General features: G+C 43.6%; 2 protein-coding genes across 6 annotated transcripts in view; one reads left to right on the top strand and one right to left on the bottom strand.

Moving 5' to 3' along the window:
- Positions 1–6,148, top strand: part of LEF1 (lymphoid enhancer binding factor 1) — a 126,372-nt gene extending 120,224 nt beyond the window's left edge. For 4 of the 5 annotated variants that reach the window (XM_053563599.1, XM_053563362.1, XM_053563517.1 and 1 more), the window contains one exon: positions 4,731–6,147. In XM_053563599.1, the coding sequence (XP_053419574.1) occupies positions 4,731–4,810 (80 nt within the window). In that variant the 3' untranslated portion in view covers positions 4,811–6,147. Of the gene's footprint in view, positions 1–4,730 lie in introns of all 5 variants that reach the window. The other variant, XM_053563671.1, reaches the window with a different exon arrangement.
- Positions 6,149–14,615: 8,467 nt separating this feature from the next.
- The window catches only part of HADH (hydroxyacyl-CoA dehydrogenase), a 62,967-nt gene continuing 49,681 nt past the window's right edge, over positions 14,616–27,901 (bottom strand). Inside the window, exons 7-8 of the mRNA XM_053563215.1 lie at positions 16,528–16,644; positions 14,616–15,503 (exon numbers count right to left, since the gene is read on the bottom strand). Of these exons, the coding sequence (XP_053419190.1) occupies positions 15,385–15,503; positions 16,528–16,644 (236 nt within the window). The 3' untranslated portion in view covers positions 14,616–15,384. The remainder of the gene's footprint in view (positions 15,504–16,527; positions 16,645–27,901) is intronic.

Here is a 27,901-nt window from a genome sequence, read left to right as displayed (position 1 = left end):
TTGCCTAGTGATGGGCAGACAGACAGATGGAAGGTAGGAAGAAGAACAGAAAATGAATGATAATTTAGCTCCAAGGTGTGGCAGAGAGAGCGTGTATGTAGAGCTATGAAGCTCTTTCTGCCACCTGTTGGTTGGATGATCTTTGGTAAGTATTTAACTTCACATAGCTTTGATTTCCTTGTCTGAGAATGGGTGGGAATCTGCAGAGCTGTTGTGGTGATTAGGTGAAATTGTATGCAGGTGGTCCAAGTCCCAGTGCTAAGCAGTATTTGTGTTCCTTCCTCCTCACCAGCTTCTCTCAGACAAAGCCACCTTGAAATCATCCAGCCTGTGACTCCTGTGGTACCAAAGAGGCCTGGAGGGCAGCCCAGTACTACATCTGTCTAGGGGTCACCTTGGGCCAATCCTTTTATGACCATATGTCTCTATCTCACTAAAATAACAGGGTTAAACAAGCCCTGCCATGTTTGCGTCTAGAAGACTGTTCTCTTCCTTCATACACACATGACGTTGTGTAACAGAAGTAGAGCTTGTGCCCCCAAATAACAGGCTTTTAAAAAAAATTATTTATTTTAAATTTCAGTTTAATATGAAGGCACAAGTGATTAGGTTACATTGTTTGCTTTTCTAAGGCACAGTTCAAGTTGTAGTTGAGCCCTTCACGAAGCAGGTGTGCTGTACACCCTTACATTGTGCACATTGGGTGAGAGCTTACCAGTCCCACTCCTCCTCCCCTCTGCCCTTGCACTTGAATATACTTGTGTTTTGTCTCTCTTGGTAGTTTCTCTATTGGTTTCATATTAGTATTGAGTACGTTGGATACTTGGTTTTCCGTTCTTGTGATACTTTACTGAGAAGAAGGTTCTCCAGCTCCATGCAGGTAAATACAACAGATATAAAGTCTCCATCTTTTTTAATGGCCAAATAGTACTCCGTGGTACACATATACCACAGTTCAAACAGGCTTTTGTCAGTTTCCCCCCAGGCAGAAAAACTTAGGCAATTGGCATTGCTGTAAGGCTGTTTTTGTATTTAAAATGTATGTCTCCATTTGCCTCTCACAAAACTAATCACCAATGATTAGTGATTTTCACATTTTCTGTCATAACTAAAGTCATTTTTAGTTTCCTGTTTCTTGCTGTAGCAAGGGAGTGGAGTGTGAGGAGGAGCAGGAAGGTCTTTTGTCCAACTCACTTTTTTTTGTTTCTTCACCAATTCTGAACAACGAAGTGAAATTACATGATGGCGGGGCATTTGGTGCCTGGAGAGCAGCTGTGCTGCCCCTACCTTGGCCTGGACAGCTTGAGCTGACTGACCCCAAGCAAGTCGTGAGCCCAGCACAGACAGGTTGGGCCTCCCCCTTGGAGACTTTCCTCTCCCCCACCCCAGGCTTCACTAACAGGCTTGTTTCCTTGGCCCTTCCAGCTAGAGCACAGCCTGGGAAGGGGCTAGACTGCAGACCCCTAAGTCCGTGAGCTGGCCCAGCACCCAGCATTTGGTAGAATTTTACATTTGTTTGGGCTTATAGAGAAGGAATCTCCTTTTTCCATTTCTAAACTTCTGTCAGGCCTGTCAGACCTAATGGCCTAGGGTCAGTGCTGTTTGTCTCCCAGAAACAGGCCCATTCTTGAAATCTTTTTTTTTTTTTTTTTTGCATTTTTTGGCTGGGGCTGGGTTTGAACCCACCACCTGCAGAATATGGGGCCAGTGCCCTACTCCTTTGAGCCACAGGTGCTGCCCCACTCTTGAAATCTTTAGAATGACCTCTATCGCTTGGGCTCTTAGTAAGTGACTGCCCAGTTGGGTTCCTGGTTCCATTTTTCAAGACTGGAATTTGGCCCAGGAAAGCATCAGAGGTTCCAGTTGGTTGCAGAGGGTTGTGGGGCAGGGGCCTTCTGCTGCCTTGGAATCCACTGTACAATTGGCCCTGTAGGTGACTCCTGGCGGAGGGAACTCCAGCCTGAACATATGTAAGATGGAGCTGGCCCACTCCCTTTGAAGCTGGGCTCAGTGGGAGCAGTAATTGCTGGCTTTGATTGCACAGACTTCACTGCTGGGCTAGGCTGTGCTGGGGCGCGCCTGGCCTGGCCCAGCCTCAGCCACAGCCCCCCAGTGAAGCCTTAGATGTGGGAAGGCTCTAGTCTCCAGAGCCTCATGCCTGTGGTTTTTTGAAAAGAATCTGAGTTGGACCTGTTTTATATCTGTAAAGCAACACTACAAGGCCTCCATTTCTCCCCCATTTGGAGGTAAGGGTTGGTTGATCCTGTATTTTAAAAGTGTCACCAGTGAGGGAATTTCTTTGCCATGTTAAAAAATACTAGTTACACTGTTAGGAAAGCATTTCTGGAGGGGAATGAGCTGCTTTCTTGGCAAACAATTAAACAGAGGATCCCTGAAGCTAACTTTTCAGGATTTCAAGATGACACTGGAATAATGAAATAATGGGTGGGAAAATGTGAAACCATAGAAATCAGTGACTTTATGGAAGATGTAGAGATCCTTTCCAGGCAGGTGACATCATCCTCAAGGTAAATGGCCATCTCTGGGCAGCCATGTCTGTTTTAATAATTATGTTATCACTTAAAATCAAAAAGGAATATGGGGAATGTACCATTAGGCAAGGAGAGAAGGGAGAGGAAATTTTCTTCTCACTCTGATCTGAAGTGCAGGGTGCTGCAGAATATGGGTGGCAGGCCCTGCTTGAGAATGGAGGTCACAGAAGTTGTCCGCACCTCACTACTTCATGGGTTGCCTGTGTAGGGTGTGGGGACTGATGCAAAGAGAGGGACAGGCTGTCTCCCTGCAAGCCAGCATTTCAGGCTGCCGGGAGCCAGTTAGTTCTGAATCACAACACAGTCTCAGGTTGCCAGTCCAGGACTTCAAGGCCAGGCCCCCATCGGGAAGCTGAATGTTTTCAGGTCAGAACGACAGGAGAACCTCCGCAGGGACACACCTTTGGCAGTCTGTGATGCAGAAGTAGAGCGGAATGGACCTGTGGTGTGCCCTCAGCACCCACCCCAGGCTCTCTTTGGAAAGCACAGGTCTTCCGTCCTTTGTTGCTCTTTGATGCCCCCATGTTAAGGATCAGTACCCCTGGACTCCTGTCCAATTAAAATACCACAACAATTTACTGTGTGTTTTCCTGTTAAACAGGGAAGGGTTAATTCTGCAGAACAGGGATTGAAATTTATCATCGAAGACCTCCTCATTTGAAAATATTGTGTGGCTGACTTCTCATTTTGTGTTTGCTTGTTTTTTTGTTTGTTTAGTGGCTACACAGATGTTCAAATAATTTCTTCACAGTTCAGTCATTCTTGGAGATAGCATTGATGGGAATCACAATAGTCATCCTCACTGACATGCTCACAGGTCCTTCCTGTGCTTTGCAAAAGCCCATGAAATGTGTACGGCCAACCTCTCCCACGGCAGCCCGTGGGGCAGGTCCCCTCACAGTTTCCACTCTGCAGGTCTCTGTCCTTCTATGAGAAGCACCTTTGGAGACTCTACCTTGCCATCTAGAGTTATGTTTCTGTTATTCACCTATATCAAAGGGGAATAAAATTTCCTTTTATTTCTCTTCTCTCTCTACTTACTGATATGCATAAGGGAATCCACTGTTTAGAATTAATTTTTAAGAGGAAACTTCTGCTTATAACAGGGGAACCACAATCAAGCACTAAAAAAGTAGGGATTCAAATGAGGCTGCTGAGGGTGCAGGTGAGAAGGTGCTTCCAGTGTCTGTGCTCCTAGAGGCAGGCAGCTTCTCCAGGTCCAGGGCGGCAGAGGCAGGTGCTCCCTGGAGGGAAGGGACAGAACTCGGCAGGCTTTCACTTTCCTCTTGCTTTGTCTCTTTTTGTTACATCGTTACATTTTATTTTTAATCACTTTTTAAAAAATCTCAGATCAGTAGAGGCCTTGGAATTTAGGGATTCCTTTATTTGTTTTTTTTTAAAATCATTATTAACACCAGTATCTAGCAACAGTTACTTCAAAATACTTGCTGAGTGTACTTTCCAAGGTTAACAGAGATCTAGGTTGTTGGGAAGGAAAATAATCTTGAGAATTATAATAACGTCTCAAGTGTGAATGGAGAGGCTTATACAGCCCAGAGTGTGAACACGGGTGGACAAACATGTCCAGTGTGCTGGCGCTCATCATCCTGGCAGCTGGTGAGGCACTTTGTAATGGACTGTGTCTTAGACCAACGTAGAGTCATAGGGTAGCTTCCCACAGTAGACTAAAAACACCCAACACTCTGGAATGATAAACCTTCCCGTGACTGTTGCCTGCCTTTCCAACTCATGTTTGGCCATTTCTTACAGCTTTTTTTCAAACATGTTTCTTTACCATGACCCAAAATTTTAAATACATTTTACATCAGAGATCTAGGTGGTTGGGAAGGAAAAAAAAATCTTAAGAATTATAATAAAGTCTCAAGTATGAATGAAGAGGCTTATACACCCCAGAGTGTGAACACGAGTGGACAAAACATGTCCTGTACATATAAATGTGGAACCAAAGTAAAATTTTCAGTACATTCCACTTAACTCTGTAATGGATTCTGAGGAATTTTGGCCACCACGGGGCTAATTTACTTTAGCCATTCCCAAGTCAACAAAATGGATTAATTTAAATGTAGAGGTCTTAAGACATGTTCTGCGTGAAATAAAGGTTACAGTCTTTTAAAGGCCTGTGGCAAATTAATAGCATTTCATTTGTTCCTTCTTGAGGTGGAAAACGAAGCTCTTTCCCAACGTGCAAAGCCAAGGCAGCCACCCCAGGACCTCTTCTGGAGATGGAAGCTTGTTGAAAACCTAGACTGTCTCCACGGCTTGCCCAGTCGACCCCAAAGGAACATTGACACCAACTTTACCCTGAGGTCACTGCTAGAGACGCTGATCCATAAAGACAATCACTGCCAAATCCCCCCTTTGTCTACTGCAAGAGCCAACTTCCAAAATAAAGCATAAAAAAGTTTTTTTGTTTTCTTTTAAGGAAATTTAAAAGCACATGAGAACGCTAGCGGGCCCTGGGTCAGCTGAGCAGCTTTTCTCCCCCCATCTCTGCGTGCCCTTCCCAGAGCATCTTGCGTCCATACCTGTAACCTTTTGGCAAGGACAATACGTTGGCTGCATTTGCCTGCCACGCGCAACTGGAGCCAGCAGCCAGCACATCCATCAGCATCCCAGCCGAGGAATTTGTGGAAGAGTTCCCTCTTTGTTTCTGTCTTCATTTTTTTCTTCCTTTCTCCTAAAGCTTTTATTTAACAGTGCAAAAGGATCATTCTTAAATTTGCTTTTTTTTAAACTTGAATTTTTTAAATTTACACTTTTTAGTTTTAATTTTCTTGTTGTATATTTTGCTAGCTATGAGCTTTTAAATAAAATTCAAAGGTCTCAAAAAGTTTGAAATAAAAATGAAAAGAAGCCTTTTCTGAAGATAGCTTATCCAATAAACTGGCTTCTCCGAATTGCCTGTAACAAATAGTGGCTTCTCTCCCTTTTTGTAAAAGGTGTTCAATAGAGCTAAATAATTATAATAGTCGCATTCACTCTGTTGGAAGCAATTGGCAGTTGTACTTCACTTTTTTCTTCTGATTTTTTTTTTTAACAGTAAATCTTAACACACGCATCCAACAGACTAGTTTGCAGTGAATTTTCATTTCTTTCCTTCTTACCCCCTTGTTGTAAAAAGCCCAGCACTTGAATTGTTATTACTTTAAATGTTCTGTATTTGTATCTGTTTTTGTTAGCCAATTAGTGGGATTTTATGCCAGTTGTTAAAATGAGCATTGATGTTCCGATTTTTTAAAATAGCAAGGCACAGCCTTTGCCCCAAACTGTCATCTAACGTTTGTCATTCCAGTTTGAGTTAACGTGCTGAGCATTTTTTAAAAGAAGCTTTGTAATAAAACATTAAAAAAAGAAAGTGTCATTTGATTAAGAGTGAAACTGCTGATACTCTAGAGTTGGTAATGAATTAAATCTACAGGCCAGGCCGGAGCTGGTTTGTAGGTAAGGAGCTGCCCCTGTCAGAGGGGTGCTGCTGGTCAGCTTGCCCTGGGGACAGGCCACCCCTGCTGGGCGGGACGCCTTCCCTGCCTGCATGGCATACAATGTTCAAAACTACTTGTATGTATACAAGTACATACAAGTAAAGGTGCATACATAAAAAACCAGGGTCAAAGGAAAGATGGTCACGAGGATTGAGATTGGAGTGAGCCTCTTCCTTCCCGAGCACCTCCAGCTCCTCATGGGCTCCCGCCCTCTGGTTGTGGTGCTCATTGCAAGTTTGCAGTTACCATCCCTCCTCTTAGCTCACTGGTTCTCAAATTGGTCCCCCCAACTCATGAGGGCCCAGCAGTGAACAAAGGTCTTAACCTCCGTCCATCTCCCCAGAGTCAACATTTTCTCATTCTTGAGTTTGCACTCCCTAATCTTACCTTAAACTTTTATTATACTTTTTGTTGTACTAGTATATAAGTTGGTATCTGATTTAGTAAAAAACTATATATTTTAAGTTTAAAACATCAATATTTCATGGTCTTCCACAGTGGTTTTCTATCCCTTGAATTACTTTGAGAACCATTGGTATCACTGTTCTAACTTAAATCTCTCTTGCTGAAATGTAAGTTCTGTCTCCCTCTTTTAACTCTGAGTACAGCTGGGGAACAGCTGGCTGCCATACTTTATAACAACCTCCACATACTGTACTTGAAGATTGCCATTAAATCACCCCTCAAATTTCTCTTCTCCGGGCTAAGTAATCCCACTTCCTTGAACCTTTCATCATCAGTTCTTTAATCATTTTCATTACTATCCTCTGGAACGTCTTCAATTCTTCTTCATTTAGTACTAAACCAAGAAAAAAAAGTATTATGTTCAGGGGATCTATTAGTTAGAAAGTTTTCATATTCAAGCCTAGCCAGAACTTCATTTGAAAAGCGTCTCTTGACTTTTCTTAATGTATACAAACCAAGTAGTTGAAGCTGTTTAAAGTTGCTGCCATGATCTTTTGGGGAGTGAACTAGAAAAATCCAACAAAATAGGATAGTTGGTGACGGGAAGTGTTGTTTTTTGGAGAAAAAGAAGATTATACCAACACTTTGATTGACTCAACTGGATGTAAGAAAGAAAGCAATTAGTAATATTAGAAGTCTGTTATCAAGGCCACAGACACAGCAGGGTACATACTCGAGACTCAATGCTTGACTAACGCCCAGAGATTCTTTTCTGCCTTAATTCCTCCTCTACATTTTTATGACCTACTAAATGAGTTTAAACAATGTTGAAAGAAACGGATTATTTGGACCGCCTGAGCCAGTTGCTCCTTCCACAAACTTGGTACCCTCCTAGTTTTCTATATTTCTTTCTGAATAATTTCCCCCAAATAACTTTGATGTCACTGCACAGTGCTCATTCCCAGCCCATTCTGCCCAAATCCTGCTTCCTGTAGCAGCAGCTCTGGGGAAGGACAGTTAGGTCCTAGAGATAGGGACCAAAGGGGGTCTTTGTGGGGAGGGACACTCCTCCAGCCACTTCTTCTGTTTGATCTTGGAGGATCTGGCTTCCTTTCCTGCAGCAACCTCAGAGCTAAATAGCATGCCAAGAAGAGGATGGGTCAGCCTTTCTGGGAGCCAAGCCTTCTCTGAGGTCACAGCTGGCATGCTGGTTCATAAGAAGGGGTGTTTTCCTCCTGGTTTTTGTTTGGTTGCTAGGTTTGCTGGCAACTAACTCTTTAGCTGGAAGGGGCCTTTCCACTGACTGTTTCATGACTACAGTGTCTTAAATACGATAATTTTTTCCTCTGTCGTTTGGTCTAAGGCCACAACAATATGGAAACCCCTAATAAAGGACCATGAGCAATAACAAGATGTCTGTGTGGTTTTCCTTTTAAAAAAGAAAACTCATGAGAGTAATGTACGGTTTTGACAGAAAAGAGAAACTTAAAACTTTACATGATGTAGTAGTTGTTTAACAAATTACCTTTACTACTTCTGCCACAGAATGTTACCTCCCATACATGCAGATTGGGGAATTTTAAGACCTGCACTATGAAACTTAACTTCTGAGGATACACACACGTGAAAATTTTGACCGCTTTGTAATAGAAACTGTAAAATTTAACTGCAGTGAAGTATCTTAATACTAAAATGGCACTTATTATAGATGTATTGAAAGATGGTTTTCCTGGCTATCATTTAGTGGTTATTGTTCTGGAAGCTGCTATTGTAAACTTCTGCAACTCTCTCCCTGGAAGACTCCCATTAATCTTACTCTGCAGCCAGAAGTGGCTCAGGGAATGGGAGAAGGAAGGGTGTACCAAGAGCAGCTCTTTAAAATAAACATTAGCATGAGTCAACCTCAACTGAAACTGTATTTATGTATTATATAAAATTAATATAGTAAAACTTGAGAATTTAATTGAAAACTGGCTGTTTACTTGCTATTGAAAAAATAATGCTGAAGTTGTTCATCCACAATGTTGTGGGTCACAGTAAACTTGTATGAAAAGGAGATAATGGCACTCATTTGATACATTTTCACTAAGCACCTGCCCATTGGCTATATTCAATAACTGTATGCCAGAAAAATGTTTTTTATTGTGAGATTGTTTACTGTCTGCATCTGTTACAACATGCAAGCATCCTTCTCCCTGAATGGTAATATAGACTTTAAAAAGTAGGTTCTTATTTTTGGAAGAAGGCGGCACAGTGGGAGTAGGGAAGGCCCTGTACGGAGTCCCACGGAGCTGAGCGGAGTCCACTGCTGGGCAGTGCACACTAAACCCCTCTGCACATTTCCTCGTCACCGACTTCTGCTAAAGTATGGTGAGCAGTAAATGAAAGAAAGGCTGGCAGGTAGGAAATGACTAATGAATGAATTTCTTCTTGGACTGATTTATAATGTGCTAGAAAACATGCTTTTTTTTGTGCAATGTAAAAAAAATTTTTGATTTTGTGTTGCCTATAATCATCGAACAAACGAGCACATTTCTTCTGCCCAGCGAAGCAGTTGGTGAACAGGACTAACAGATCTGTTTTGGACTCAGGATAAGGGAAGTACTTAATAAAAGGAGCGGAGTCTGGACTTTATGGGGTCATCTATACTGATGTGTTCATTAAATATTTTTCTTAATCTATAACAGCTAAGTTAAATTTTTTTATCTCTGGGCAGCGCCTGTGGCTCAGTGAGTAGGGCGCTGGCACCATATACTAAGGGTAACGGGTTTGAACCCGGCCCCAGCCAAACTGCAACAAAAAATAGCCAGGTGTTGTGGTGGGCACCTATAGTCCCAGCTACTCGGGAGGCTGAGGCAAGAGAATCGCCTAAGCCCAAGAGCTGGAGGTTGCTGTGAGCTGTGACACCACAGCACTCTACTGAGGGCGACAGTGAGATTCTTAAAAAAAAAATTTTTATCTCCATTGAATATGTGGGAAAAATTGATAAGAAATGTATTTGCCAGATGGAATGAGAACATGACATACAAAGACTCAAAGTCATCACACGTCCTCTTGCACTCACAGTGGAATCAGCGGTCTAGTCATCGTCTCTTCTCTATCTTTAATGTGTCTCAGAATTTGAATTCAATGGAATCACTCAATTATATTCCATGCTGGGATGTTGTTTTCCCAGCAAGACAAATGAGGCAACCCAGTAAAACAGCCACACAAGTTGGCGACATTGTGGGTACGGGTCCTTTCACAGTGAGGTCAGATGCCCGATGCTGCTCGGGAGAGAGGCAAGGCTGGCCCACCCAGCCCACCCACGCTCATCCCCAGGACACCCGGGAGCACGTCACACAGCCGGGCCAACCAACACCTAGAGGTGCTCATGAGCAGTCTCATCTGTTTGCCACATGATGGCATCTGCCACGGGCTGTCACTTCTTGGGTTCCAATTAGCTGGGGCTGTGCGTTCCTCAGTGCCTGGTCTTGGAGAGCTGAAACCCACCCAGGCAGCCCTTGTGAGAAGGCCCCACTTTCAGTTGCTTTCGACTAGTGAGAGAGGCTGGTATCATATCCACCGTGACCTTTATCCTCAGATTGCTCAGAATGATGGTGTCTGTTCTCTGAACAGCACCTCTCCGGCATGGTCTCACCAGCCGGCAGGGATGGGGGATTTTGGGTGGTGATCAGGGACTATGGGGTGCAGAGTCCCCAGAAGAGCATGGTTCACTGGGGAGGGCCAGGGGCTGCAAATTGCACATCTCATGAATGAGAGGTACTGTCCTTTCTCAGGGGACCTCCTGGCATTCGGGATTAGCTATAATTTGAATAAAGGATGCCATCAACTATTTAATAGTTCTCTGTCCTAGCAAAAGACAACCTTCAGCACATACACAAGACTTAAGAAAGGAAGGACAATAGGAAAATAACCAAGTATTAATGCTCTTACCTTGGGCCTATGATTTGGCAGAACATAGTGCCAGGTAGGGGCAGTCTCCATGGGAGCAGGTGCTGATAGGACAGCCAGCTTAAGCCAAGACAAGCGTTGCATGACCTGACATCTCCACCCACTGTGCAGACTTTGGGGTCAGACAGTGGCTTTTCCACTCACCTCCCTTGATCCTAACTACAAATCAGTGTGGTGGAGGGATAGGTTGCTCTCCCCCATCACCCTTCCTTATGACTTCACTATAGAGGCTGTAGGGCTCTGGAATACTGCCTTCCCAGCAGGGCAAACCACAGTTCTGCATGGCTCCAGAATGAGTTTCAAAAATGTCTTTCTCTCCCACTACTAGTTTTGGAGGCCTCCCAGTTTCCTGTCTTCCATACCTGCCATTTCTGAGTCAAGTAGCTGTTTACAAGGAGGTTTCCCTTCTAATACCTGCTTGCCTGAGGACAGGCTGCATTTGGGGGTAGAATAGTCCAGTAGGTACAGGAATAAGGCTTGGTGCCATTGAAGGCCTGGATTGTCTGCCTTGACAAGTTTATGTCGAAGTTACATCAGCCTCTGCCCTCCTTGACAATGAATTGTCAGCTCCTAACTGCTATTGCTCCCTTGTCTAACATAATTAATAAATAGACTTAGTGGGGCCTCACTCTCACATTTTTTTCCCCAGAGGAAGTCTTTAGAAGCTCCCCCAGGACCATGTAAAACAACATTACAATAGGATGAAGTTTAATTCCACTCCTGTTCATCTATCACTACTTCTCTAATTACCCTGTTAGGAGACTTTTGGGAACTTCTCCCCTCTGCACTTGTTTTTTTTTCCCCCTGGAGTCTTAAGTCATCTAGTCTACTTTTCATACATAGAATGTAACTGGCCTGAGTGACAGCCATCCCTTCCAGCCCACTGGACCTTGTGTACCACCCATTCCTGACTAGCACGGACCATTTCCCTCTCAGAAGGCAGGAAAGACCTTCTCAAGCAGCTGTGGGGTGGAGGACAGAGATCCTGCACTCGTCTTTTTAGCCTGAGTGGCCCAACAGCTTAACTTATGGGAATGCCTTTACAAGAGACTCAGCTGTTCCCCATCTTCATCCCACTCCCCCAGGTGCAAACTGCTCAGGGCCATCTATGACCCCATAGTTAAGTTACTACAGCTCCCTTCACAGTGGGTCTGCGTGTGCAGGCAGCATGCTCGGCACCACTCCACAGTCACCGTTTCACTTCATCCTCGGCAACCTAATAGGACAGGGGATCCATCCTTACATCCACTTTACCAGTTATGTTTATGTTCAGAAAAAATAAAATCTTTAGGTTACATAGGTAAAGAGAGTGCGGCTGAACCAGAACCCAAGTCTGTGTAGCATCAAAGCCCATGGTATTAATTAGTTTTACTGATTAATCCTGCAGCAGCTACAGCGGGTGATTTATTTATAAAATGTTGAATAGAATTAGCATCAGTGATAAGAGTTCAGAATAATATCTAAGAAAAAAATTGCTAAAATAGACATAAAATCTGATTATGAACATTGAGGCCAATTTAAAAATTAGAATTTATACATGGAAATGGGTTCTTTCAAACTATAGTCTTGAAAGTACAGCAATGATTCCATTGTTTAAGGCATTTTTTAGATTTTTATGTACCGTCAATGCCTGTTTATAAGGAAATTAGTTTCATAAAATTACAGCAACACCAGGCCAGGCACAGTGGCTCACACTTATATATAATCTTAGCACTCTAGGAAACCGAGGTGGGTATACTGCTTGAGCTCAGAAGTTCAAGACAGACTCAGCAAGAGCCAGACCCTATCTCTAAATAGCCAAGCATTGTGGCAGATACCTGTAGTCCCAGCTACTTGGGAGGCTGAGGCAAGAGAATCGCTTGAGCCCAAGTATTTGAAGTTGCTGTGAGCTAGGCTGCCACAGCACTCTGTTAAAAAAAAAAAAAAATTACAGCCACACATTGTATCTGGTAGACTTACTTAGACTGAAATGTTAAAATCAAGGTGGGACAAGAAGAAAGCTTGTTTCAAATGTGTGGACAGCATAATTCATAAAGAAAGCACTAATTAGTGTGTTGTTGTAGAAGCCGTGACTAACATCCTGGCTCTACCTTCTCAGTGATAAGTGGTTGAATCTCAAATGGGTTTCTGAAAGCTGATGTGTTTGTCACAAAAACTTGCTATTTAGCAGAACCCAGTGGAGAATCATTTCACAAGACAAGATTTGTATACTAAGTTCCCAATTCCAAGACCTGGATCCACCTGAACCTCATCGTGCCGCTTTTTAACACTTTCCTAAGCTGGAGATATACCTTACAATTGATGTCAGAAGAAGTTAAACAACCACTTTTCCCCTAAAATATTGTTATTAACAGTGAATCTTATGAAAATTAAAGAGCCATAACTTATTTTACAAAGACATCTTCATAACCATTAAAATTGTCCTTCAAAGAACTCCATTTTACTGAACATAACTAAAGTCTGGCTGATGGCTATACTCAGAGGCTTATCTTGAACATTTTATAAATTGTATGGTTTTCTTTTTAATCTCAGATTTTCACTTCTATTATAAAAATAAAATTATCACTAAGAGGAAATAGAGGAGAGAGGAAAAAAAATATTCTCTGGATATAAAAACCTGGTCATTATCAATGTCATGAGAGATTCATGGTTAGGAGGCAAGGTCAGGAGGTGAGAAGCCCAGGTGAGCAGCAGGGCCCAGCAGCACTGCCTGGACTCACCCTCCCTCCTGACAAGTGCTGCCAAAACAGTACAGGAAAACAAGTCGCCAAGGGGCTGGGTTTTCAACAATAGCCTGCAGCCAACAGCAGCAGCTGGCCTGTATCCGCAAATAGAGGACCTGACTAACAAGACCTTCTCACCACACAACTCTTCTGTGGGAAGCAGCTGTCCTCACCTGAGGATGCAAGAACGCGGAGTCTGGGAAGAAAGAGCGATGCTCCACCTCCCACGTTTAAGACGAGGATGATGTTCAAAATCCCTTTCTGGTCCTGAGCATGGTGCAGGGAAAAGTTCCTTGGAAATGATAAAAGGATATTCAGAGGTCAGGCCTTCTGACTATCTGCTAGGCTAAAACTGCATTGTGAAACATCAGTCAGAAAGACGGCTGCAGTGTCCATCCTCTTGCTCTGGCAGGCTGAGAGTCACATGGCTGAGTTATGCTCTTTGTTGGAATTCAGGGGTCAAGAAAGAGCCCTGCCACTTCTAAGACAGGGGCCCGAATCATTTGGCAACTCTGGGCAGAGTGCGTGTTAAGTGAAGTTCTCTTCTTGCCCTGGGCTGATGGCAGAGGTCAAGAGCCAGCCTGAGAGAAAGCAAGGAGCCATCAGACTACAAGGGTAACCTCTAGTGATGGGAACGGCAGTGTCCAATGCCAGAAGAAACTGTGTCCCAAACCAGGTTCTGTGGGTGGCAAAAATGCATGCAGCTACCTGTACTATTAGGTCTGTAGTATAGTAACTATAGATTTAATTTTTTTAATTAATAAGCTCCTTCTTAAATATACATATATATTTTTTTTGTTTTTTGCAGTTTTTGGCCAGGGCTGGGTTTGAACCCGCCACCTCCGGCATATAGGGCCGGCGCCCTACTCCTTTGAGCCACAGGCACCGCCTTAATAAGCTCCTTTTTATCAAATGAGATGAAAGAAAAACCCTCTCAGTTAATAGAACTGCAATCCAGGACACCAAACAAGGACACTCATTTTGGAGACAGTCTGGTCCAAAAGCTTGAATTTTAGATTTTTGAATTTGCTATTTAATTGTATCATCAAAACCTAGTTCTAAGTTGGGCTCTGCTACAAAATGTCTAGTGACTTTGGGAACATCACTTAAGCTCTCTCCTAATGAGACTGCTGGACCTCAGGATTTCTGATGTCTTTCCAACTCCAAAATTCTATCTTAGAAGACACTTTCTCAAGCCAATGATTAAAAGAAGCTTATGTTACACTACTTTACTGTGTTGGCAAAGAAGAAACAGATGTTCCTTAAAAATCGCTCTCTGTGCTGTTATTACTACTTCACTGGTAAGAAATCTGGCAGCGACAGCCAGAGGCAGGTTTTTCACAAATGCTTTCTCCTGCCATTCCTTTCTCCTGCCATTCCCAACATTGCTACTTTAGAAAATAATGGTAGGGCAAAGAAGGGAAAAATTTCTGTCTAGATTATCAAGCTTTACTTTTATAACCATCTTAAGCATACTATAATTTTAAATTATACATTTTTATTTCAAGTCAAATTTTCACAGACTAAGAGATTATATTTTATTAGACTCAATTTATAGGATGTTTGCAACACTGATTTCTCATGGGGGAAAAAAAGATAGTAATCATTAAGATTAATGGATCTGAAGGACCATGGAAATAGGCCTCTTCCAGCAAACCAAGCACTTGCAGATAGTCCCACCAATCCAGCAGCAGCGTCTTAATGATGAGTTGAATAAAGACATAACATCTTATGTTGTGCCCAGAAGTAGGTAAGGCTGAAGCTGCAGCAGCAAAATGCTCTCATAAAGGCAAGCACTGCCTGGACTAGGGTGCTGCCTGTGGCAGCCCTTCACAGACACCACGTCAGTGCCAATGGCTCACAACACCCCTGTGCGGTGCCAATGAACAGCGCACTCACTCTCAGAGGATGGACTTCCCCCTTCATGAGTGAATGAATTCAGGCAATTCTTTACAAAAATGACAAGGTTAAAAAGAAACGTTTGCTCTAAGGCACCCACGGTATAAAGCTTTGTAGAAAATACATAGAAATGAACAGACTATAAAAGGAATTCATTCTCAATGGAGGGATCTGTTACTACTGTGATAGTGTAAATAATTACTTCAGACAGATTACAATCAAAATGCACATCGAACAGGCTGTGCTGCGTGAGGGAATGTCTGACCAAACAGCATTCCTGTAGGCATTTGGAGGCGCTGGCTGGTAAGCGCTCACGGGGGTTCTTCTCAGAGCCAGACAAGCTTCGTATCATTTGTATTTGTAAAAGCCTTCTCCAGTCTTCTTGCCAAGCTTCTTCTCTGCTACCAGCTTATTCAAGGATGGGCTGGGCTGAAACATGGGGTCCTTCGTGTCCAATTCATGCCACCCTATTGAAAGGAGAGGAAAGGTCTTATGATAAAGTGCTGGGTTTATATTTTAATCCTTGACGTTCCCAGGCCAAGTCTAGAGGCACAGCTTGGGTAGGAGGGTCTCTAAGCAGATGCGGGAGAGCCGCTTGGGCCTCTTGGCCACTAAGGCCACCCCAGAGCAGGCACGCTGCCGCCCCCTGTGCTTTCTATGCCTGGCCCTGTTGTGGCCCTACCACCTATCTAATCTCCAAAGGTACAAGAACATTAACGGAATCCCTTCAGAATACATGTTAAAAATCTGAATTCCTATTCTAATATTTTGCAAACTCATAAAATTCAAAATTTAATGCTTCAATTATAGCACTTAACAGATTCTCCCAAATAAGTATTCTTTATGAAACTTGGGAGTTATACATACGTTAGTAGTCCAGTTTTAATAATTATTTTTATTCTATCTTCAGAAGTACTACATTAAAATGGACACATTTTTTAAAAATGGTGTGTATCTTGATTGCAACGAAAGTTACACAAATCAATTCATGTTACTTACCAATGTGCCAATGTCAATTTCCTGGTTTTAACATTGCATTATAGTTATGTAACGTATAATCATTAGGGGAAACTGGGTGAAGGGTACATAGACATGTCTGTGCTGTATTTGTAACTTTCTGTGAATTCATAATTATTTCAACATTAGAAGTTTATAAAAAGAGGTTACCCTGTTAAGAGACACTAGGCAGTTACATTCTTCCTTCTGACCTCTGTTAATCTGAATCTTCAATCAAGTGAGCAGGACATTGGAAGATTTTTTGCTAAGACCCTATATTATTTCTGTTTTTTTTTTTTTATTTTTTTTTTTTTTTTATTTTTGGCCAGGGCTGGGCTTGAACCCGCCACCCCCGGCATATGGGACCGGCGCCCTACCCGTTGAGCCACAGCTGCCGCCCTATTATTTCTGTTTTAAGTTGATATTGTAATTCAGACTTCAGAGAAACTATCTCAACTCAATTAAAGAAAAACAACAAAGAATTCCAATTCCTACCATCCACGATGAACTTTGTAGTATCCAGCCCAACGTAATCTAAAAGCTCAAATGGCCCCATGGGGTACCCAGCTCCTAACTTCATAGCGATGTCAATGTCTTCCTTGGACGCGTCACCTAAGGAGAAAAGGATAACACTGAGCCCCTGCCACCCTTCCTATCATTCTCCCAAGCATAGGATTAGTCCCAGCATTACCAGAATTTTATATACTCACACATTGGAAAAATGTCTAGAGTCAGAATTTCTCTCTTTTTCTATTTATTTATTTATTTTTTAGTAGAGACAGAGTGTCACTTTATGGCCCTGGGTAGAGTGCTGCGGCCTCACACAGCTCACAGTAACCTCCAACTCCTGGGCTTAAGCGATTCTCTTGCCTCAGCCTCCCGAGTAGCTGGAACGGCTATTTTTTGGTTGCAGTTTGGCCGGGGCCAGGTTTAAACCTGCCACCCTTGGTATATGGGGCCGGCGCCTTACCGACTGAGCCACAGGCGCCGCCTTTTTTTTTTTTTATTGTTGGGGATTCATTGAGGGTACAAGAAACTAGTTTGCACTGATTGCATTTGTTAGGTAAAGTCCCTCTTACAATCCTGTCTTGCCCCCAAAAGGTGTGGCACATACCAAGGCCCCACCCCACTCCCTCCTTCCCTCTCTCTGCTCTTCTTTTTCCCCACCCCTCCCTCCTTCTTTCTCTAGAGTCAGAATTTCTTGCTTGAGTGAAAAGTATATGCCAGATAGGTCATAAGATTTTCACAGCTATTATATCATGTGAGGAGGGGAGCACAGCCACTTTGTTCATGGAGAAAGGGAAGGACCCTTGGTGTCTGCTACTTCCGAATGGATTGGAATTTTCTAATTCTGGAGTCATTTATTAAAATATAATTTAAAGCTAAAGCCTATTTTTGATTTATAAATGGACTTTTTAAAAAAAGAAAACAAGCTTTCTGGTTCTGTAGGTATTATATGAATATTTTTCTTTTCTAGCTTTCTTGGCTTTATAAGTAATGAGTTGTCTCCTAGAATCACATTTGCACAAACTCTTTAGTCAAGACAATTTTTGTTTTTGTTTTTTTTTAGATGCCGTTTTTGGCCCGGGCTGGGTTTGAACGCGCCACCTCCGGCATATGGGGCCGGCACCGTACTCCTTTGAGCCACAGGCGCCACCCAAGACGATTGTTTTTTTAAAAAGCTCAAACCTGATTTAGAATTGCCATGATTTACAGGAGTGTTGACTAAGAGCAGGGTCATCGTGCTTTTCCCTTAAATTTTACTCTTAACATGTTGTCCTTGGACAGTTAACTTTACAGAAAACAACTGCTCTTTCTTCAAAATCAGAAACTGACTAGTCTATAAAGTGGCTATCCAGAATTTTGTTCCGAAGCATCAAGAAGAAGTCAGTCATACCAAAGTTAAATAAAAGGGCGAAGAAACACTCAGAGAGGATTTTCTTTTTCTTTCTTTCTTTTTTTTTTTTTTTTTTTTGTAATTTCTGGCTGGGTCTGGGTTTGAACCTGCCACCTCCGGCATATGGGGCTGGCACCCTACTCCCTTGAGCCACAGGCGCCGCCCTCAGAGAGGATTTTATATCTAAAAATTTCAGATTTTTAGGCATGAGCAGGAACTACTTAAACATCAATAGACTATATTTTCTAAAAAAAAATATGTATAAAGTGCTAAAGTCATGCCAAAGCATTTCAAGGCAGTTTAAAGTGATTAAAATACCACTTTCTTGGGCAGTGCCTGTGGCTCAAAGGAGTAGGGCACCGGCCCCATATGCCAGAGGTGGTAGGTTCAAACCCAGCCCCGGCCAAAAACTGCAAAAGAAAAAAAAAAAAAAAAACAACCACTTTCTGTTTTATGGGTGATATTATTAATAGCATACTAATTAGGATTAGAAACTCCTGAAGCCATGAGAAAAGAAAGCAAACAAAAATAACCATATTTGTATCACCCCTTATCTGGCAGCCTCATTCATCACTCATTTGTTCAATTTTTATTGATATCCGTTATTTAACAGGCAACAGAAACGCAGAGACAAAGAAAGAAAAAAAAAAAACACTCAAGATACTCAGGACATAATGAGAGCTCAAAGTGGGTTCTATTCAGAGGATTTCATTAGTTCCCGAGGCTTTGATGCTGGCAGCTCCTGGAATGCAGACAGGGACTGCCTCCTGGGCTTCTCTCTCAGGGCTCAGCACCTGCTCCCTGTGCCCGGGCACTACTCTCAGACACCTTCTGGCCCAACCTCTTACTTCCTTCAGGCCTCTGCTCAGGTGTCACAGCATTAAAGAGCCCCACTCCTCCCTGCATACAAAATAGCACCTACCAGGACCCCAGGCTAGAACTCCTGCCATCCTGCACAATTACTACTCACAACCTATGTTCATGTATGGATCATTCATTAGGGCTAGTCTCTCTAGGGACAGAAACCTGACAGCATAAATGTTCCAACTTACCTAAAGCCATTTAATCAAATCTACATTCAAGGACAGGACAATAAATCCCGAAGACAAAACTCACTTGAGGACTATTTCAAAAAATAATATGAAGATAACAGCATGCCTCACAGAAAAACATCTAAACAGTGCTACCAAGTCAGCACAGCTCTGAAAAATTCTGTTCTGAGTCATACAGAGCAAAAGAGGCAAAATGCAGAGGGGGGGAGAGAGAGAGAGAGAGAATCCACATAGATCAGTGTGCCAAGAGAGCTAAACGTGGAATCATGTTTTAGACCAAGAATCCCTAAGCTTCTTTGGAGTTGGTACTTCTCTGAGTCTGACACCCTCTCCATAAAAAAATACACATACACACAAAATTTTGTGAACCTCCTCCACTTCAGGAGATACATGGGACATAGCTTTCCATCTCCCTCCAGTTAAGGGCCCCTAACTCTTATACAACAGAGCAAAGCCCAGATCTGCAGCTGGGGCCCGGGGACCTGCCCCACATCTGCTTCCTTGGCTGTCTCAGCAGCACCATCTGCCAACCATCCTTAGCATGAGCAACAGAGGCTCCCAGCAACAATATCAGGAACACCACCTCATTCATCAGCATTAATTAAATGCCCGTCTTATGAAAGCACTTTGTGGGGTATAAAGATGAGGAGGACCCATATGCTGGTCCAGAAAAGAAAACAGTGTAAGAGGAGGAAGACCCACACCATGCCCCTGAGAAAAAAGTGGCCAGTGACCCTAAAGCACAAAGCCATGAGAACAGAAGATTATGTCCAGCTCCGAGCACTGCAGACACTCAGGTGGGCCTTTGTGACAAAGGTGGCAGTACAGTCTGTGTTGGTGACAGCAGAGGCAGAAGGTAAGGAGAAACAAGGCTCTTTGGCAAGACATACCGATAGCAGGTTACCACAGAACCACTGAGCCTGTCCTGGGCAGGGGTGATCATGTAAGCAGGGTGGCCCACAGGACTGGGGTGCTCTCAGGGCCTGTCACTGGCACGAACTCCTGAGAAGAGCTGGCTAGGGCCCTGCCACTCCTGCCAGCACATACCTGTAAGAGTGGTCACCTGCCTACCCTGCCTATAGAGGTCCCTCAGACCCACAGAGGTGACAGTGACAGATGCACCCATCAGGCCTCTATCGCAGTACAAAGAAATGAAAGCAATAGAAAGAGTGAAGACAAAGACAGGAGAAATTGAGGGGCAGTCAGACAGCAGAGGCAAGAGGGGACAACGGGCCTCCACCAGGTCCCATGGGGAGTCAGTACCAAGTGCTGGCTGGCAGGGCCCAGCTGTCCAGGAGGCCTGGTTGGACAGTAGTCCATACAACCTTACTACAAGCTGCTGTCACTCAAGGCAGCATTACCAACCCATGTGCTTGTGGCACCCATGCCCTAAGTGTGTCCATAGTGTGGCACAGAAGGTTCTTCCAGATGAGCTCAGAAACGAAGTCCCAGGGCACCTGCAGAGGCTTTGTCATGCTGCTGGACCATGAGACGTCCCCAGGGGTGCAGATATAGTATGCAGTGTCTCAACTTCCAGAACAATGGGACACTGTCTCAGCAAGCACAGTGGCAGAGACCCATTTGGAAAAGACATGGGGTAACACCTGAAGGAGCCGCCCTAGGCTGGCCAGCCTGGAATGCGGAGAGCTGGGGGGAAAAGTGCAACAGGCAGGACGGGGAGGGCTCAAAGTGACAAGCAGGTGAGGCAGCCCACAGGGAATATCCGCATGCTTCTGGCTCCAAAGTGGAGCTGCTTCAGCTCAGTAGGGGCTCAGAAGCTGGATGGTGGGCATGTGCCTAAGCATGCCTCTGTGCTGACTGGGGGAGCAGCAGTGGGGCAGCAGAAGGGACAGAGTGAGAGGCCTGGAGTGTGACAAAGTGCAGACTGGAGGAACTGGTCCTGCCCAGACAGGACACCTGCCTCCCTCACAGGCACGAGGGCGGTGGACAGGAGGCACAGGGACAACAACAGCTGGTGGAGGCAGTGCCGAGAATGAGCTTGGAGCATGTCCCATGGGGTCAGGTCCTACCCCTCACAGTGGTCAGCAATGGTGCAGGTCCAAGGGCATCTACCTGTGCAGAAAAGGATGCTGCCGGTGGGCAGCAGACAGAAAGAGGACTTTCCCTCCCCAGCAGACGCAGAGCATCTGGGAATGTATCAAAGGGACAGTGTTCTTAAGTGAGAACACCATTAAGAGGTGGATCACCCACGTGCTACATTCTAAAACATTACATTTTATTTTAAAAAGCCACATAACTGTCTTTCAAGGTAGGGCAAAATGCTTCACACTTTCTTTGAGGTGTAATTAGGCATATTTGTTGATAGATAAACACAGAAGTGTTGGTTTGATCTTGGAGCAAAAGCGAAGCAATTGCTTCCACAAACCATAGAGAAAAGTTTTAATATTTAAAGCAGATTTTGAGGAAGCAAATGTGCTTTCATCTCTCTGGAAGAGCTGGTATAAATGTTTTGTTTCAAAAATGACATTCTCAGGAGCAAGTATTTGTGAATGAAATATTATAATTGAAAACAATTACACTTGCTTTTCATCCTAGTCCTATTATGGCTTGTTTGCCTTAGAGGTAGACATGATCACTTCCTTTCCAGAAACAGAGGAGGAAAGGTAAACAGGAAGGTGCAGATCAATTTAGAACCCTGGACGCCATCCCAAGTCTAATATTTTTACCATGGGGAAAATCATTCTTTGTCAATCAAGTACTAAGGAAAAAACTGAGACCATTCTTAAGGTTAAAAAAATTGTATCACAGAATCATTCAGTAAGAATGCACAACAGACTATTAAAAACTGCCCTTACTCATGTGGGGTGGCCAGGGGTGGGGACAGACTGACTGGAGGCTCCCATCCAGAAGGACAGAAATTTAGCAAGTAACCTGGTGGATTAGAGCTGCACCAAGAGAGAAGGTTGAAGAACACACATCAACCCTGCTGAGGCGACCTGCGACCCCAAGGATACAAACAAAAAGTACAAAATCCATCACCAAGCAGACAGGTGTCCCCTCCCCCATGAGAACAGCTCAGAGTCCCCACAAACAAACGAGCAGAGTTCAAAGGTCCTCCCAGTCCACTCCACAGGAGAGACCCTCTAAAAACTGAACCTACCTCCCCTATTAGGGTGCCATGGAGTTCTCTTGCCAGGCATAAAACTGTATAAAACTGTATATATTCTCTACCTGGAATTCTGGGCTCCCACCACTCCCCTCTACTCTCACTCTGAGGTCTGGAAGGCCTGTCCCCCAGGAGTCAAGGTTCTTGGGTGATTTCTCGAAGGGTGTGGACAGGGCCTGGACTGCAGCTGGTCAGTGCTGATTCTGCGGCACAAGAATGAGGAGAGGATGGGTCGGCTGAAAGGGAACCACGCTGAGCAACAGCCGTTTTGGCAACAATAGGGCTAACCCCCGGATATTCTGAAGCCACACCCCCTGTCTACCTGGGCAACCAGAGGAGGCCGGGCATCTTCTCAGGTGGCAACCACCGCGGAACAAATCTGGGACTGAAACGCAGGCCACGTGAGTAAAGGGTTTCCCTGAGGCGGTACCGGCCTGGGTGGAGCACAGGGACTAGAAAACGCACGCGCAGAACCGGGAAATTCCCAGGACGGGGCTGACCCAGAGGACTTCTTTACTGAGCATAACACGCACCTGGCCCTCAGGGGATCATCAGCCTATAGACAAAGGAAGGCAGGAGGCTAGAAATGACAGGTAACCAAATACAAACCTGCAGAAGCAAAGACAGGGCCTGAGGCACAGGCTCTGGGAACTCAAAACAGCTTCTCTTCTGCAGGGGAATTTAGCAGGGACAGAAACAAATTCCCGCAAATTTGTTCTGTTCTGTCAGTAATATCAATCAGGGGCGGGGCTGGAACTGAGTGAACACCCCCCAGCCTCCATCAAGCGCCCAAGGTTGTCAGGCCTCACCTCCCCCTGCTGGACAGAGGCAGAGAGCAGCAGCCTGGCTAAGCAGATATAGATTTCCTTGTGATTCAGGCAGGTGCAAACCCCTGGAGTATCTGCTCATTGGAGGCAACTGGGTCACAGCCCTGTGGAGCTATCAGTGACTGGGTGTGACAGAGGCGCAAGGTGGGGAAGGAGGCATCAAACTTCCCAGACGAATCTATTTGCAGGGTGGGTCCTCCAGACTTCACGGAGTACTGGAGCAAGTCATATTTGAGTTGTCAGCAGACCCCTGCGATCCGGTTGCCAGAGACCTTTCAAACTCTCCCACCTGAGACAGGTGCTGACTGAGACAACTGATATGGACCTTTCGAACTGAGCCAATCACCCGAGGACAATCCAAGTGGTGCCCTAGGTATGTGGTTATAGGAAGGTTTGATTTTCCTTTTCCAATTGTTGCCTGTGGGGAGTGGGGTGACTTAATTGCTGGTATTACTCTACAGCTGAGACTTCAACCCAGAATAACTGTTTCACTAGGGTCGGACAGAAACCAGCTGAAAACAAGACAGAACCACTTAGCCCCACCACATCAAACAGGTCCACAGTTTCTCAGGCCGAGGCACTATTGGGTCATCGACAAAGCTCCAGCAGAAAAGTCAAACGGTGCAAAATAATCATGGGGCGGAATCAGCGGAAAAACTGTTGTAACATGAATAACTAGAATAGATCACCCCCCCCCCCGCAAGGGGGGATATGGCAGATGTAACTGAAGATCCCATTCATAAATAACAGGCCGAGATGTCAGAAATCAAATTCAGAATTTGGATTGCAAACAAGATTAATAGAATGGAGGAAAATTTGCAATTAGAAATTCAAGGAACAATTCAAAAGTTGTCTCAAGAATTCAATGAATTTAAAGACAAAACCACCAAAGATTTTTATGCACTGAAGCAAGAATTTGCAGCAATCAAAGATCTGAAAAATACAGTAGAATCCCTCAGTAACAGAGTGGAGCAAGCAGAAGAAAGGATTTCTGACAGTGAAGACAAAGCTTTTGAACGCTCCCAAACTCTCAAAGAGAAAGAGAAATGGAGAGCAAAAACAGATCATTCTCTCAGAGAGCTCTGGGATAATTCAAAGAAGGCTAATATCCATCTCACTGGTATCCCTGAAAGTGATGAAGTGGCCTCGAAAGGCACAGAGGCCCTTCTCCATGAAATTATGAGAGAATTTTCCAGACATGCCAAGAGATTCTGAAATTCAGATAGCAGACACTTTCAGAACCCCAGCATGAAGCAATCCGAATAAGACATCCCCCAGGCATATCATACTTAACTTCACTAAAGTTAATATGAAGGAGAAAATTCTGAAAGCAGCCAGACGTAAGAAATCTATTACCTGCAAAGGGAAGAATATTAGAATGACGGCAGATCTCTCTGCTGAAAAATATTCAAGCCAGAAGAGGGTGGTCATCGACTTTTAATCTCCTAAAACAAAATAACTTTCAACCCCAGATCCTGTATCCAGCTAAACTGAGTTTCATTTATGATGGAGAAATTAAATACTATAATGTCATTCATATGTTGAAGAAATTTGCCATAACCAAACCAGCTCTTCAGGATAGTCTGAGACCTATCCTCCATAATGACCAGCCCAATCCTCTACCACAAAAGTAAACTCATTCAGAAACTTTTGATGAAACTCCAACTTCCACAGTGGCAAAAGAATTAAAAATGTCCACTGGACTTTTGAAAAACTTGATACCCAAAACTTTACCAGACTTATTAATATTCCCCATTAATGTGAATGGCTAAACTGTCCTCTAAAGAGGCACAGGTTAGCTGACTGGTTACAAAAACTCAGGCCAGATATTTGCTGCATACAAGAGTCACATCTTACCTTAAAAGATAAATATAGACTCAGGGTGAAAGGATGGTCGTGCATACTTCAGGCAAATGGTAATCAGAAAAAAGCAGGTGCTGCAATTCTATTTGCAGATCCAATAGGCTTTAAACCAACAAAAGTAAGGAAGGATAAGAATGGTCACTTCACTCAATATGATGAGATTTCAATTATTAATATTTATGTACCCAACCAGAATACACCTCAATTTATAAGAGAAACTCTAACAGACATGAGCAACTTGATTTCCTCCAGCTCCATAATAGTTGCAGATGTCAACACTCCTTTGGCAGTGTTGGACAGATCCTCCAATAAGAAGCTGAGCAAAGAAATTTTAGATTTAAACCTAACCATCCAACATTTGGATCTACAGAACATTTCATCCCAACAAAACTGAATACACACACTTCTCATCAGCCCATGGAACATACTCCAAAATTGATCACATCTTAGGTCACAAGTCTAACCTCAGTAAATTTAAAGGAATAGAAATTATTCCTTGCGTCTTCTCGGACCACCATGGAATAAACACTGAACTCAGTAACAACAGAAATCTTCATACTCATATGAAAACATGGAAGCTAAATAACCCTATGCTGAATGCTAGCTGGGTCAGAGATGAGATCAAGAAAGAAATTGCCAAATTTTTGGAACAAAACGACAATGAAGACACGAATTATCAGAACCTCTGGGATACCGCAAAGGCAGTCCTAAGAGGGAAATTTATAGCACCGCAAGCCTTCCTTCCTCAAGAGAACAGAAAGAGAGGAAGTTAACAACTTAATGGGATATCTCAAGCAATTGGAAAAGGAAGAACATTCCAACCCCATACCCAGTAGAAGAAAAGAAATAACCAAAATTAGGGCAGAATTAAATGAAATTGAAAACAAAAGAATTATATAACAGATGAATAAATCAAAAAGTTGGTTTTTTGAAAAGGTCAATAAAATAGATAAACCTTTGGCCAACCTAACCAGGAAAAAAACAGTAAAATCTCTAACTTCATCAATCAGAAACGACAAAGACGAAATAAGAACAGAGTTCTTAGCAATTAAAAAAATCCTGGGAGAGCAAAATGGTGGCCAAGTAACAGCTTCCCTGAATCTGGGCACCGTGAGTCTGGGGAGATAAGACTCCAGGCATCGCTGGCTGGTGGGATCTGCCTACAATCATCCCTTTGAGGATACAGGGAGTCAGCGAGAGACTTCTGCACCCCAAGAGGAGCACAAAAACAGTGGAAAACTGGCAAGTAATCGCGTGTGTTCGACCGGACTAATTCCGCCGACAGCCGTAAATGCAGTAGCAGTGAGACTGCAAATCAGAAAGGCCTTACCTCTGAACTGTTTTGGTGTTTTTGGACTTGGCACTCAGTTAAACTGCCTTGGGGAGAGCTTGAGCGGGAGTGCGGAGAACTCTGGGCGTTGTCTGGGACCCCAGACTGAGCTGCTGAGCCGGACAGACAGAGCTAATAGTGCTTGGCTGTGGACCGCACGGAGCCATTGTGAGAGAACTGCTCCAACAAGGTCCGCCCTAGGGGTTGCAGAGCAAGGATTGGGCGGGACCTAGTAACAAAGTGACTGAGTAGCCTAAAGGCAGGGTCTGAGCTGGCTCACAGCCCTAACCCTCAGGGGCAGAGTGAGACCGGTTGTGGCACCCTGGGTAAGTGGATAGCCACTTCACCAGTGATTCCAACGACAAGCACTTTCCTGGGAAAGCTTCTGTTTAGCAAGTTTAGAAGCTTAAAGTGCCTTTTAAGTAGGCTGAAGAGAGACTTAGGGTGTCTACCCTGTGGGTTTTGAGAAATCAACGGAGGCTTCCAGTCGTATCAGCATTGTAATTAACATCTCATACCCCAGAAGACCACCTGTTGCCCAGACAATATTCAAGATATATATATTGCTTTGTTTTTGGTTGTTTTTTGTTTGTTTGTTTTTTTGTTTATTTTGATGTTGTTGTTTTGTTTTTTAATTTCAACCTTTTCCATACAGATTTTTTCTTTACTTTTTCCAGTTTTCTAGTATAAATACAATTTCCCATTGCTGCCTTTTTCAATGACTAGAACTTCATTTTTGCTAGTATTTCTGTACCTATTATTTGGTTTTTCACCCAATTTTATCCCGTAAAGTTTTGTTTGCTTCTTTTCATTTGATTTATAGCATTTTTGTCTTTCCTCTCTACTTGCTGGAGGTGGGGTACTATGTCTGACCAGGTTAGCAAAGAGTTGCTGACCCCAAGGGAACAACCCAACCTGGCAAACCCAGAGATTGGGGTTTTTTAAGGCTGTATCAAAGTACCCTACTGTACACCTATATTGCTCTGTCTCCCTCTTTCTGTGCCTCTCTTCTTTTTGTCAATATTCCTTTTACCTACCCCCTCTCCTTTCTCTATTTTCTTTTTGTTCTTTCCTTCTTCCTTTCATCCCTTCTTCCTTTTCAACCTTCTCATCCTTCTGGTCCTATACCAAAAGGACTCATCGAAACCTTAGTCCACAGGCACGGGAACTTAAAGACCAAGAGGAAATGAAAGGAAAATTAGGGCAAGGAAACAGATAAAAGAAATCACTCATGAGGAAGAATCAGCAGAAAACTCCAGGCAACATGAAGAACCAGTCCAGAACAACCCCGCCAAGGGACCATGAGGTAGCTACTGCAGAGGATTCCACCAATAAAGAAATGATAGGAATGACAGAAAGGGAATTTAGAATACACATGTTGAAAACAATGAAGGAAATTGCTAATAAAGTGGAAAATAACCAAAAGAAAATCCAAAAACAGAATCAAATAAGAGATGAACAATATGAAGACTATAGAAAGGATATAGCAGAGCTGAAGGAACTAAAACAGTCAATTAGGGAACTTAAAGATGCAATGGAAAGTATTAGCAACAGGTTAGACCATGCAGAAGAAAGAATTTCAGAGGTAGAAGACAAAGTTCTTGAGATAACTCAGATAGTACAAGAGGCAGAAAAGAAGAGAGAGAAAGCACAACGTTCACTGTCAGAATTATGGGACTTTATGAAGCGTTCCAACATACGAGTTATAGGAATCCCAGAAGGGGAAGAAGAATGCCCCAGAGGAATGGAAGCCACACTAGAGAATATTATAAA

Source organism: Nycticebus coucang, chromosome 1, assembly GCF_027406575.1.
Source record: "Nycticebus coucang isolate mNycCou1 chromosome 1, mNycCou1.pri, whole genome shotgun sequence".
NCBI lineage: Eukaryota > Metazoa > Chordata > Mammalia > Primates > Lorisidae > Nycticebus > Nycticebus coucang.
This window is presented reverse-complemented; position numbering and strand designations above follow the sequence as displayed.